Genomic DNA, 13926 nt, shown 5'->3' with positions numbered 1-13926 from the left:
TTTGTGAACCCCTGAGTTAGAACATGATGATCAGAAAAGAAAACTTCTCTCCACTTGTGCATGATTGCATCTGTGAACCCAGGTCTGCAAGATCAGTGGCCAATGTAGTAACGTACTGTGCTTCCTTCCCCGCTCCTGTCATTTTGGATGTTACACCCTGATAGGCCAGCTGAACAGCAGTGCATTCGTTTGGCTGTCAGGTGAATGGCTGGAGTGAACAGCAGAGTAATTCGAAGACCCTGAATTAAGGAGAATGATTCAGAGCACACTGCATGGTGTTCAAAGCCAGTGCATCTAATATTTGAACTGGGGAGTTGGGGGGGAGACTTCCAGGGCTCTGGGTTTGAACATGACAAACCCACTGTGAAGTGCAGCTAGAGCCGTGGTCCCCAGCCTGGTGCCTGCGGGCGCCATGGCGCCCGCCGGGCCCTTTACGTGCGCCCGCGGAGCAATCTGGGCTGGCCCCGCCCCCGGGCGTGCGGCAGGTGCCAGTCTCGGACGCATGGCCGGCCCCGGCCCTGGGTGCACCACGCGTGCCCTTGCCGGCCCTGGCCCTTCCCCCAGGTGCGCTGCCCCGGCCGCGCGCGCCCTTGCCGGCCCCGGCCCTGGGGGCGCCGTGCATGCCTGCACCGGCCCCGGCCGCGCGGAACCTGGGCAGCCCCTGCCGGGGATTGCAGCACATGCTGCTGCCAGCCTCGGGCGTGTGGCGCATGTTTGGCCCCGCCCCAGTCACGTGGCCGGTGAGCGGCCCCGCCCCCTTACGCACAGCGTGTGTGCGGCCCCGCCCCCAAGTGCCCGGCAGCCCCAAAAGGTTGGGGACCACTGAGCTAGAGGGACCCAGAGGGGCATCCTCACTGAATACTGCAAAGTTCCCAGCTAGCCACCCACTTACCATTTGTGGGTTGGATTGCTCTGCTCGTGCTTGGGTAGCTAGAATGATGTATGAATTGCAGCACAGGGCCCAGGAGTGTGTTACACTGGCCCCTTTCAAACACGTGCTCTTGCTGCTAGACCCCAGGCTAAATTCAGCCAAGTGAAGTTTGGAGAAAGCCAGAGCAAGCCCCATGGAAATCCAGATCCAGCAGTGCTGTAAATTCAGGAGCAAAGTACGGTAACTTGCACGGAGTTGGCACTCGGGGTGGGGTGTGTGTGTGCAGACTGAGTGACACATACGTGAACATGCCAAGGAACTGGGGGGGTGACACCCTTGAAAAGGTGGTTAATAGGTGGGCACAAAGAAAGAAGCTCACTTACTGTTAATGTAACGCATGCTGCAACCTCTCCAATACTCCCACGGCCAAACTAAGCTCCAGTAGCAATGAGCGCAACTCCTGTTGACTTCAGTAAAAAACTGACTCTCCCCCACCCCACTTTGATATTTATGCTGCTTAGCCATGCGGCTGCAGACACTTAACTAGACAGTATTGGTAACCAAGGCTGGGGTTTTCAAAGAAGCCCAAGTTTCAGTGAAATTCAGTAAGAGTTGGGTGTGAATGACCCCAGCCTAAAAATGTAGCGAGTGCAAAAAGGCTCCCCTGTCTCTTTGCTCGCTATGCAAGCCTCCCGTTAGTGGGAGATCGGGTATGGCTTGAGGGTAGCGTACAGTCCTACACATACATCCTGATCCACCTGCCGTCATTAAAAATGGAATTCAGCCTTCTCCAGAGAGTGAACTCGACGCAAGGGAAGCTGGTAGACTGGCATCTTTGTAGGGACAGTTATGGTTATTCAGGTGTCTTGTTTGGACGGACTGCCTTAAATCTGCCTGGCTTATCTTTCTAGTGGTTGAAGGCTTTTATTCTGTACTCAAACCACTTATGTGTGTACACAGCCTTAACTACACCTGAAGTAAGTGTTTGTGTGGGAATTTTCAGAAACAACATACCACTTGTTTCACTGGAAAAAGTATCAGAGGGGATTCCCCTTGTGTTTCTGCAGAGTGCTGAAGTTTTGGCCTTTGTCTTTCATCTGGAGTAAACTCTCTACTTGTGAACAGTTGGGACACCGGCTGGAGCACCTTCAGCTCATCAGCAGCAACAAGAAGGCTCAGAACCAGACCCAACTAATGAGGTATGTGTGTGCGTGCATGTGTGCATAAGCCCACTGTGACACCTGTCACCAACTGGAGCCTTCATAAGGCACCAACCAATTTCTTCTATAGATTTAAAGAAATTCATCCTCCTCTGGCTCTGGTACAGGTTGAACCTCTCTCGTTCAGAACTCTCTGGTCCAGAAACATCCATCATCCAGAATAATTTGTGTTAGCTGGATGTCTACTTTTCATGGGTGTGTTCCCATAGTCACATAAAGTTTGTTTACAGCCACCAGTCCTGGCTCTCAGTGTTCTGTGCTGTTATTTAGCTCTGATTAACCCCTAAATGTCTTCTAACAGCCCAGGAAGCAGTGGGAGTGTTGGTCATGCTGCTAGACAATGTTGACCTTCTGTGGTCTGGAAAATTCTCTCTTTTGGAACCAGTCAAGTCCCCAGGGTGCTGAGCCAGAGAGGTTCAACCTGCACTATCATACAGCTGATACTGAGGTTGCCACCCACTTGTTTTCTTGCATTGAATAGCAAGCTTGTTTTTTTTATCAAACAGGCATCTTGTTTTGTAGTAGTAATATGATGGTATGAGCAGGAATATGTGGGGTGGCTTTAATTTTTTGCAGAGTTGCAGTGAGGGACAGACTTTTTAATCCTATTGCTCTCGTCCTCATATAATCCCCTCTCCCTCCCCCCCCCCCCCCGAACACATGCTGATGCCTCCAGAACACCTCTGCTACTGCTAAGAAACATTTAAGTTTCCATCCAGAAACTTAGTGTCAGTGACCTAGCCTGGGAAGCAGGACTGGGATGCACTGGCAGAGCTGCACAGGGAGACTTGCTCTGCAGTTCTGTAGAGCCTTTGCTTTCACGGGCATTGAATTAATAAGATGGGAGATAAAATCAAGGTCACATGCCAGGAGAGTAAGAGTATTAATCCCCACCCACTTAATCCCAGTGTTCTGAAGAGCCATCCTCTGGTAACTGACGCGAGGAATACCCACAGCTGCAATAAACATCAAACAGAAAAACCAAGCAAAAACACAACCCCACAGTGAGTAGAAGAGTGAGAGGCAAAGATCAGAGATGGCTGTAGATTCCTTAAGGCCATCACTGTGCAAATTAAGTGTAGTGTGTTGATACTATAGTCATGGGCTCCGGGGGAACACTTAAAATACACTAATAGATTTTAAGGCCAAAAGTAATACTGTGATTATTTAGTCTGATTTTGTGCACAACTCAAGCCATAGAATTTCATCCAGAAACTTTGGCAGCAGGGGGAAGGGGAATTATTCTACCCTGCTATGTCAGTAAACATTATATAGCTCAGTAACTCGTGGTTTGAACTGAGGCATATCTTTTAAAAGGGCCTCTGACCTCCATTTATATACTCCAAGGGATGGTGAATTTATCAGCTGAATCCCAACATGGGCACTTACCTAACATTCCTCTTGGAATTTCAATCCAACCATTCACTTCCCCAGCGAAAACCTGTTGTTTTGCATTCTTACTCAGTATGGTTGCTGTGTCTGACCCAAGAGACAGCAGTATATTAATAATAGGAAAGCAACCCAGTCCCTGTTCTGTGTATAGAGTCTCGATGGCATTTAGAAACAAAAGGTGCCATGGAAATGAAGCTGGTGAGGATTGTTATCCAAACATGAAACAACCTTCTTCCTGTGCTCTAACTTTGTTCTTTTTCCTGAATGCAGGAAAGCCAACACCTTTGTTTCCCTCCTCGTTGACATGGCTCTGGGAATACTGCTCATGTCCTGGCTGTACAGAGAGAATCGGATTGGCCAGTTAGCGGACACCCTTATCCCAGTGGCTGATGTGAGTCTGGCTAGAATTGCTCATACTGTTCATCTCTGGGGTAGAAGGTGACCATCAGTTTGTACTTGTGCCTGTAGAGAGGCAGGGCCGGTGTGTGAGGATCTCATGCAGAGAAGAGAAACTTTCTGATTGAAGTCACAAAAATTAGGCCTCCTTACAAGTGATTAAATCTTCAAACTAAACCTGTTGAGACTAATCAACCACGGTGTTGCTGTCCTCTGCGTATCCAGTGCATACAAATGAGGAGTTTTCTAGAGGGCACTTCCTGCTCACAAGGTAACAGTTACATCATGGGCACAATAAATAACTCTGAGGCTAGAGAACAGAGCGCTTATCCACCTGGGATGTCTGTATTACAGAGTTAACGGGAAGTGCCTCAAGCTACTCTTCTAGTGTAGTATCTGGGAGAGGAAAAAAGAAAGAAAAATGTGAACCCAGTTAGGTCTCAGAAAGTAAACTGAGAAGGAAACTTTTGAAGCTGAGTCAGCTGACTTTAGGGAGAGCATGGTGGGGGTGAGTTCTCAGGGCAGTAGCCAGTCAGGGTAGGTATCACTGAAATGCTCTCTCAAGCGTGTTAATGACAGATTGGGGAAACTCCCCTCTTCCTGTGCCATTCTCCAACCTCAGGCCCTAACTGACCAAAGAATGAGCATGACACAAGGCACAAAGGACTTCTCTACAAGGCTAATTAGTGCGTGGCAGGCTAGTACACTATTTGTTCACACCCCAGCTTGCCGTGCACTAATCTAATATAGCCCCTAATCTAATCTAATATATAAAGGAGAATGTTTGTATGTTTGTGCACTAATAACTTGGACACTATAAGAGCTACTGCAATCAAACTTTGCATGGGATAACCTTTTATCCAGGAGAAGGTTTTAAGGGACTGTGGGAGGGAAGAGATGAGAGATGGATGCCTCTTCCCGGGGCTGCATGGAGCTTGGCAGTGCGGGGAGAAGTGGCTTCCCAGGGGAAGTGGCAGGGCCAGTCACTCACTAAGGCCGGCGGAGGGACAAGAAGGTGGAGGGCAGGCTCGGGCGCAGGTGGCAGGCGCACAGCTCCCTTCCCCCTCCCTCCCCTCAGGTTCCTCACCTCAGTTATATCAGCTGTCCCGAGCAATGCCAGGGAACTCCAGCTAGTTACTTGTATTCTAAATGTGTAACTTGAACATAGATGTAGGGATAATAAGGCACCTGCAACCTTCACTACAGTTTAACCTTTTCTTTGTTTGCGTCTTGGGAACAAATTGCATACCTGTTTGTGCGTAAATCATTGTTGAAGTAGAACTATACCTTTACTAGCTAAAGGACCACTTGTCATTGCAGAAAACCTCAAAATATGTGCATCCCTCTCGTGAGTTGCAACATTTGTGTTGTGATATTGTGTCAGTATGTGCTCGCTCATTTTTGGACTTAGCATTGTCACATGTCGATGAATACTGTGATAAGGCTGCACAGCATCATCCCTTCTCTTGGGTTTCTGGGGAAAAGGGACAGATCTTTCCTTGTGTCTGACCATGCCTCGGCTGCAGGAGTCCTCACTTACTGTCTCCAGTGTCTAGATGGGAAGAGACGCCAGTCCAGCTTGTGAGGAATTCCATCAGCAACTTACTTTCTCCCTTTTGTCCACTTATTGGGAGAAGCTCACAGCTCCCCTGTGGTTGGTCCCTTTGCTCGCTGCTCCTCACACTAACAACATACTTGGCCAAACTAGTAGCACTTCTGTGATCATCTTTCTGCGTGGGACACAGCAAGCGAAGAGCCTGTCGTGCATTTATCATGCAAGAGCTGAACGTGGCTCATTGCAGTTGTCTCGTGGAACTTTCAAGGGGGGCTCAGTTTCAGCCACAAGGTGTTGCTGGGAAAGGGAGAGGAGATGGCTGGAATACAAGTCTCCCCTTCCAGTATTTGCAGTGGTAGGTTAATGGGAGAGACACGCTCAGACTCTTTATGCTCTCTTGTTCTGAAGTTTGTTCCCATGTGGAGATGGGAGGGCTGGAGGAGAACCTGTCCTCTCGCGTTCTCTGCAGTCTGATTTCTTAGCAGGTCTGAGAGGACGATGGCTTTTGGCTCCGTTCCCATGTGCACAGGTGAACTCAAGTATTCCATCTGCTCAGTGTCAGTGGCAGATGGACACTCAGTGCTCAAAGTGCATTGGACCACACCACCTGCCCTGGGTGGGGAAGCTGCCGGAATTACTCATTTTCTCCTCTTCAGTCATGCAGATACATCATTCACTCCCATGTAGAGGTTGCAGTGTCCATTACTTCCTTCTGGCCCTATGGTAGCTCAGAAACATAGAGAGCTCATGTGCACCCAAGAGCGTTTGCCCTTCTCTGTTTGTCTAAGCTGTTGCTTTACTGCTCTGTCCATGATTATCAAAGAGATTTCATGCCATTACAATTTCCCCTTGCTTCAGGAACCTAGTTTCTTCTCTGTTGGCACAGAAAGAGCCCTCCAAAGTCATTGGGAGCTCTTTCATGGACTTCAGAGAGCACAGAGTAGGCATCAGGTGCTCATAAAAGAGGCAGGCCTGAGCCATCCAGAAATACCACCCTGGTGACTTCAGTGCATGTGGTGAAGCCAGCATCATTTTGTTTTCTAATATGACTGTAAGATCCCCTCTGCTCCATCCTCCAGTGAAAACAGCAAGGAGGACTAACAAGCTAGCTACAGCATCTCTATCTGGCATGCATTATTCCCCGCACTTGAGCTCTGTCAGGCTGGCTAAAAGTTGCCAAGTTTGGTAATAAAAACTTTCCCAGTGTTTTTGATTATTATGACTTTTCCCGTGCTCAATGCTATCCTATTTTTGATATATGCTCTGGGTCGACTAATGCCATTGGTCTCTAGGCATCTTGCATCAAGACCACTTAATCTGTTTCCACAGTTCCTGGCATGCAAGAAGAGAGTTTGCTTCAACAGATTTGATATGAGCAAACTTTAAGCTGCGTGGGAAGAAATGCAGTGTATAGTTTTCCTTGCTTTCTCCTTTTGATTCCATTCAGCATAAGCCTCTTCTCTCCTGCCTCTTTCACTTCTAGAGACCATGTTGTTGGCTCGTCTCTTCTGTTGCATGTTAATTGGAATTTAACCAGCTTACTCTAGGTTAGACTTACCAAACCTTCCATCCCTTCTGTGACAAAATGCGCCCTTGTATTCACATCTGACAGGCTACTGGAATGTCTGTGTACAAGACACGCCTTGAGAGTATCATTTGAAATCTTACAACTCGCTCATCAGTAACCCAGTGGTAAAATGCATGTAGAAACATTGTGTAGAGTTGTGAACATACTCTGACATCATGTCTGAGGTGTGTTTCCCCGGTAAGTTAGGGAAATGGCTAAACCGATTTCTCTAAGACAAAGGGCAAGCTGATGCCCCAGCCAGGTGTCCGCAAAGCTGATGGATTATCAATAAAGCCCTGCACAGATACAAAATTTGTATCTGCATCTATATCCATGAAAAGGAGCCATTGATATCTGTGGATGCCGATACACATGGATATAAAGCAGATAGCCACACATTTGCAGGGTTCTGGATACAAAATATGTATCCACATCCATAAAAATGAATTGCGGATATCTGCATCCACATCTGCGGATGTGGATACCCACGAATATAAAGTGGATGTCCACAGATTTGCAGGGCTAATTATCACTTATCAAGTGGCCATTGTTTGGCACAGAAGAGGGGCAGGGACAAAGAGCTCTGCATCTTAGCAAAGAAACAACATGAGATCTCCTTCCTCCACCAGCTCCTCCTGTCCACAGCCCATCTCTTGGTTCTTGGCCTGAAATGCTTTTCAGGGGAGGACTGACGCTATAAAAAGGAAGGGCAAACACCCCAAGAGACCCTTCCTCTCTCTCCCTGTCCATCTCACTCTTTGCACTTGGGAAGACAAAAGAAGCAGCAGTTGGACTCTGGAGGAGGGGGTCTGCCCTGAAGTTTGGTAAGACTGTTGGAAGCATGAGGCGAGAAACTTTCCTATGAATCTAGTATAGTTTGTCAGGCACTAGAATGCATTTAATCTTTATTTTCTTGTAACCGTTTCTGACTCTCCTACCTCATTGCTTGTACTCCCAGGCTCTTTGTAGTTAATAAACTTGGTTTGGTGTTTTATGTAATCCAATGTGTTTAAGCTAAAGTGTCTGGATAACTTCACTGAGAGTGGCAAGCTGTGTGTATATTATTCTCTTAAAGGAATAATGGAGTTAACGTATTTGGACTGTCCTGGAGGGGGCGGGCAGTATAAAACAGTAGTTCCGAAGAAAATCCAGGACTGGGACTGCACGGGGACACTGTGCCATATGACAAAAGCTGGTGAGAGCCAGTGTGTGACTGGCAGGCTGCAGTTCCACAAACATGTCTGGGAGGGACCTGCGTGCTGCCAGGCTGTGTGTGAGCAGTCCATGTTGGAAGCTACAAGAGTCAGGCATTGCACAGTACTGCAGGTTGTAGGACAAGGGTGACAGCCCCCCACTGGTCTGGCTTGCACCCCAGTACATCACATCTTCCCACGCGCCCTGTCTGTAGAGACTGAAACAATAGATAAGTCACTTTCTCCTTTTCCAGCTGCCAGCACTGAAAGCCCAACCTGCTGTGAGGAAATCCAGCTGCGCGCCTCCCCCTTCATTCAGCATCCCCAGGGGTAGTGATTCTGAAATCAGCATTTAGCTGGCAATTGTCAATAATGCACAAGGCCTCATCGGCTTCAGTGCCCTCTGTCACAGCTTGACTAGCTGTGCAGTGCTGCCTATAATTACAAGCTGCTTTTGCCAGTGAAAGAAGTGGCTGTGATTCAGAGACAGCTAAGCAGTAGCTGTGTGCAGTACAAAAGGCCGGCCTTGGAGTCAGTTGTCAGAATGCATAGTGGAAAATAACCTTTCTTAGTTCCATATCTGCCCTCGCCACCTCCTACACACCTTCCTCCTCCTCTGCTCAACATAAGCATCTCTGCTGGCAGCTCCCGACTGCCTGCTTCCAAGCTTCCCCTTCCCTCAAAAGCCTCACGCTGATCTACACTAAATCCTCTTCCCTGCTTGCAAAAAACCCAAAGCCTTCTCACTGCTCACCTTCTGTATGAAGTGTTGTGGTTATAAAGGCCAATTCCCCCATGCTGTCTAGGTTCTCTGTTTGTTTTGCTCATGCATTTGAACTGCAAGCTTTTTGGGACAGACCCCTGTTGATTATTTGTCACAGATTGTGCCCCACTTACACCATGCTGAATATTTCCCATGCTATGTTAGCGCTAATTGACCTAATCTTGAGTCACATTTTAAAACAAGTCCCTTGTCAGTCATATTCTGCTAATCCATAAATAAAATGGGGGAAAGATGTTGGCTTGGTAATTATTATTTCCTAGTTGTAGTCCAGCAGTGCCTAGAAGCCAGCGCCTGTTGTGCTAGGCACTGAACTTATAACGTATAGCTTTTGAACATCTACGGTTTGCTATGAGTTTTATGGAACCACGAGGGATGTAAAATCCCGCTTAACTGGTTAAATGTGATGTTTAATTGGTTAACTGATAAAAGGGAGGGAAGAAGGGTAGGTGGGCAGGAGCAGGCCTACTGCTGCAGGCAGGGGCTGCTCCAGCCTGGCCAGAGCAGCCTCTGCCTGCGACACAGCCAGGCCCGCAGCGGACAGGGGCTAGACACCGCCCATTAAGAGCTCTTCCTCGCCTCTCCATGTGCCCTGCTACCTACCCCAAATGGGATGGCATTCTCCTTTGATGCCTAACTACCGTCAAAGTCTCTGTGGAGAAGAACAGCTGCACTGCACTTAAACAAGAAAGTCATTCCAGAGTGAGCTGATCTAAGCTGCTTTTGCTGTGTTCTCAAGGTTGGGGATGCTCCCACAGCACCTTAATGAAACTACTTCCATGTAACTCACTGCACACGTCTATTAATATCTGGCACATTCAGTATTAATGACTGCAGCTAGAGGATTGGTCTCTTAAAGTCGTGTGTTTTAGTCTGTTTCTTCTTGCTGTCCATCAGCTCTAAAGCATTTCACAGCAACAAAAAAAACAAACAAAAAAAAACCCATAAGAGGCGACACCCTAGGGCCGACAAAGCAACAACAGCCATGCCATCGTGTAGGAACGCTCAGCAAATGCTCAGGGTTTAACTACAAACTGGAGTCATCTAAGGACTTTGGTAATTTTCCATACCAGAGAACAGCCTTGGACTGCTCTCAAACATGTAAATATTTAATTAAAATTAAAAAATCCTTTTGCTAAGCTACAGCTCCGACGTTTTAAATATTCACAGAACTCTATTTATAAAGTATCTGGCACTTCTTTCTCACCAGCGAGGCCAGATTCATTGGTACAAGCCAGCCCTGCCTTGCAATAAAAGTGTTTAGGGGTGTTAGGGCAAAGGAGAGTGGATGAGATTAACACACAATCCAGGTGGCAAGGAAAATGGTGTTCATATTGAAAATGTTATCTACTACTGAACTAAAAGTATGTGTGGCTGTTCTGTGTATAAACTCAGCAATGTCTTTGTGACTCTAGGATGAATAGATGTTATACACATGCATCTTTGGGGAATTAGGTCCATAATCCATCAGTTCTAAGGCACCAAATCTAGAGTCACCAGCATGATCCATCATTGTAGGTATATGTTTGGCTTTGTGTGCGATTTAGGCACCCAACTCCCTTAGGCTTCCCTTCATTGATGCAAAAGTGTTTTTTTACATCGAGGTAACTAACATGTGATAGTTCTCTTGTGTACCAAATGGAAACACAGCACTTGCAATGTTTACTGCAAGATTACTAGCTGAGATTTGCACTATGCCCCCCTCCCATAGCTGACCTCACCTAATTTATCTCATGGAAAGCAATACATGTGCCTTGTCACTACTGTGGTTTATTTATTTATTTTTTTACAGTGGGATAACTACACACTCGGCTTTCCCTTGAGATATTTTTTTACTCCCTGCCTTTTCTTGTCTCCTCCCCTCCCAATTTTCCCTTCTTCCACTTCCCTTCCCCCCTCCCCCCCCGTCTCCCCTATTTATTTTGGTCCTAGACATCCACTACTCCAGTCATCTAAAGAAGTGGGCTGTGCCCATGAAAGCTCAAGATACCATCTACATGTTTTGTTAGTCTATAAAGTGCTACCAGATTATTTGTTGTTTTTTCAGTTTACCTGTACAGACTAACTTGGCTACCCCTGAAGCTTCTACACACCTTTTTGTCAAGGAAGAGAGAGGCTGGGATTTTCAGAAGAGTTTGAGGCTGTTTGTATAGCATTCTTCCTCAGACAGATTTCTCCCTCATCTTAACAATTTGATTATCTCTAATATGTGTCACTTTGGGTAGCCAAAGTTTACTTAGCTCTCAGGAGTGATCAAGACCTCAGGAGATCCTTCTGTGAAAATCATCCTGGTGGTTGTTCTCCTGCCAAAGGGTTTGTCAGAAGCACAATCTGACTGAATTTCTGACAAGGCTTCTAAGGGGATCCTGTTCTTAGGTGGTAGTATCTTAGGCTATGTCTACACAGCTATTCTGCATCTTAAGAAGAGCAAGCCCGTTACATCTAAATCGAATGGGCTCGCTATTCCAACATCCCTGTAAACCTCATTGCACGAGGGTTAAGGGATGTTTCAGAATAGCACCTTATTTTGGAAATAAGATTGAAATAAGCTAAGTCATTTGCATAGTGCAAATTGTGTAGCTTATTTTGAGGTAAGGGTGCTGTGTAGACACACCCTGAAGGTTCAGAAAGGGGTCAGTGACTCATCATGAGGTATATTCTATTTCCCATGTAACTCCTATAGTATTTTTTATGTCTCTGCAAGAGTTTTTCTCCAAAGGTTTTCGAGGAGTGGTGAGATTTTTTTCAGAGATGTCATTTGCACGTGGGGGGAGCTCTGCATGTACAGTGTAATAGCTTTCTGTTGATTAAGATTGTTTGTCTCCTTATGTTGGCAGCACATAGCCAAAGAGCTCCAGGACCTGCTTCAGTGGCTAATGGGTGTGCCAGCTGGTTTAAAAATGAACCGGGCTTTGGACCAGGTGTTGGGCCGGTTCTTCCTTTACCATATTCATCTGTGGATTAGTAAGTGCTATTGTTTAACCTTTCATCTTTCCTTCTCATTTCTCCCTGCCTACTCTCTAAGATTGTCAGACTGTTGTATGATGAATCAAAATTGATCTGGCAAGGACACATTTTCTGGTCTGGGAACATGAGCCAAATTCGGATTCATAGAATCCACACCGGGAAATGATGCAAAATAAGTCCTGTACTCAGCTAGTTACTTGGCAGAAAATAAAAGACAAAGTGGAGCTAATTTATTTGGTACCAGTAATGGTTGCTGTCCAAAAGAAGGTCCAGACTTTTTCATCTGCCTGACAATGGGTAGTGCAACAGCATGGTAGTGGGGAAATCTTATTTGTGGTTGAAGTATAGCACCTGTCCTGTAACTGACTTTAGTTTAGTATTCACGATTTCAAACTATCTCGTGCCTGCATTCTTCCCCAACCTTTAAATGGAATCTCACTGGTCATAAGGGTATTGTTTTATGTTGGAAAGTAGACTCATTGGTCACAGAATCCTTAGTAACTGAGCAGACGGAGATAGTCAAATGAATTAAGCAGAGCTCTGGTTTTCCAAGGTTTCACCCTATCTCAATGGTGATCAGAGAAGCTTCACGCCACTAAAAATGTTGCACAGACCATTTTCACAACTACTTTGTGGTGGTTTCTGTTGGAGTAGGAGATTTTGGTGCAAATGTATCAGTCATGGATTAGTACGGTCCTGAAAATGTTACCCGGGAAGACAGAGGAATAGCAAGACGGCCTTGTCTGGGCAGGCTGTTAGGTGTCTATGTGGCTCACTAAAACTACCACTCCTAGGATGAAAGGGGTGGTATTTATCAGCCATTGTAGATATAAAATGGCAGTCTAACAGAATTTGCTGCTTTTACTTTCATATGATCTCACTTATGATCTCTGCAACGGCTTTCTGTGAGGGGTGGTGGGAGAGAGACGCTGAGGCTATCCAGAGTTTCATCTGAGACTCCAGAGGGCAATTGAGATATCCTTTGTACGCTGTTACTCTTCCAACTTCCCCCAGGCTATATCCACCTGATGTCTCCATTCATCGAAAGGATTCTCTGGTATGTTGGCCTGTCAGCCTGCCTGGGCCTGACTGTGATGCTCTCCATTCTCTCCGACATCATTGCCCTCCTAACCTTCCATATCTACTGCTTCTACGTCTATGGAGCCAGGTGGGTGGATTGGGCCTGTCGAGAAACAAACGTCGTAGTGGGCCTAGTTGGTCTCTGGTGTGACCCTGTTGATTTAACAGGGGCAAAACCAAAATTAGTTAAGCCAATTACATTGTGTCCTAGTTATGGAGGCTCAGCATTGAGCGATAAAAGCACCCACATGTAAGTATCTTCCCCCTTTTGACAGTGGTGGTTACAAAAGTAAAACTAAGCTGAGGAGTGGAGTGAGAGAGATCAGTTTGTCCAGGAGCCCTAGATCTGAGGAGATAACTTGTCCTTAAGGCTGCTCCAGAAATGACCTCTCTGGCTAAGTTTGCCAGCCCTCTGGGTTGTCCTGGAGTCTGCAGGACTTAACCTCTAATTAAAGATTAATCTTTGTCGTGTGAGGAAACCTCCAGGGATACATCCAACCAGAATTGGCAGCCCTACCTCTCCTTTGCTTCAGAGGACTGCATCCCTACCAAGTAACCTGGCTGGATTTTCAACGGCCACCCTCAGCTTGCCCAACTTTGTGGTTAAATTGCCACTGTATTACTCTTTCTGCCCCACTAGAGGGCCATGTGCACTTTACAGTCACAGGAGAATGGGTGTGACCTGGGGAGGCCAAGGATATGGATGCAAATGGCTGATGCTCATTCTGCCTTTCATGTCACATTCTACACTAGGTATGTCAAAGCTGTTCTTGACAGAAGAATTCAGAACAAATATGTTCTGCTGATGAGCTACATTGACACAGGGGCATCCTTCACATCACAAACTGTGGGGAGAATAGCAGCCTTAGAGAGGAGACAGACTAGCTGAGGGGAATAAATAGGG

The 13926-nt window shown here is 46.6% G+C and overlaps 1 protein-coding gene across 5 annotated transcripts in view; it reads left to right on the top strand.

Moving 5' to 3' along the window:
- Positions 1–13926, top strand: part of PIGQ (phosphatidylinositol glycan anchor biosynthesis class Q) — a 39533-nt gene that overhangs the window by 13071 nt on the left and 12536 nt on the right. For all 5 annotated transcript variants that reach the window (XM_075899045.2, XM_075899043.2, XM_075899042.2 and 2 more), the window contains exons 3-6: positions 1939–2070; positions 3754–3874; positions 11813–11939; positions 12957–13110. In XM_075899045.2, coding sequence (XP_075755160.2) covers positions 1939–2070; positions 3754–3874; positions 11813–11939; positions 12957–13110 — 534 coding nt within the window. The remainder of the gene's footprint in view (positions 1–1938; positions 2071–3753; positions 3875–11812; positions 11940–12956; positions 13111–13926) is intronic.

Source organism: Pelodiscus sinensis, chromosome 15 (genome assembly GCF_052426305.1).
Source record: "Pelodiscus sinensis isolate ZL-2025 chromosome 15, ASM5242630v1, whole genome shotgun sequence".
In the NCBI taxonomy this organism is placed as follows: Eukaryota; Metazoa; Chordata; order Testudines; family Trionychidae; genus Pelodiscus; species Pelodiscus sinensis.
The sequence above is the reverse complement of the archived record's forward strand: the minus strand, read 5'-3'. Positions and strand labels throughout refer to the sequence as shown.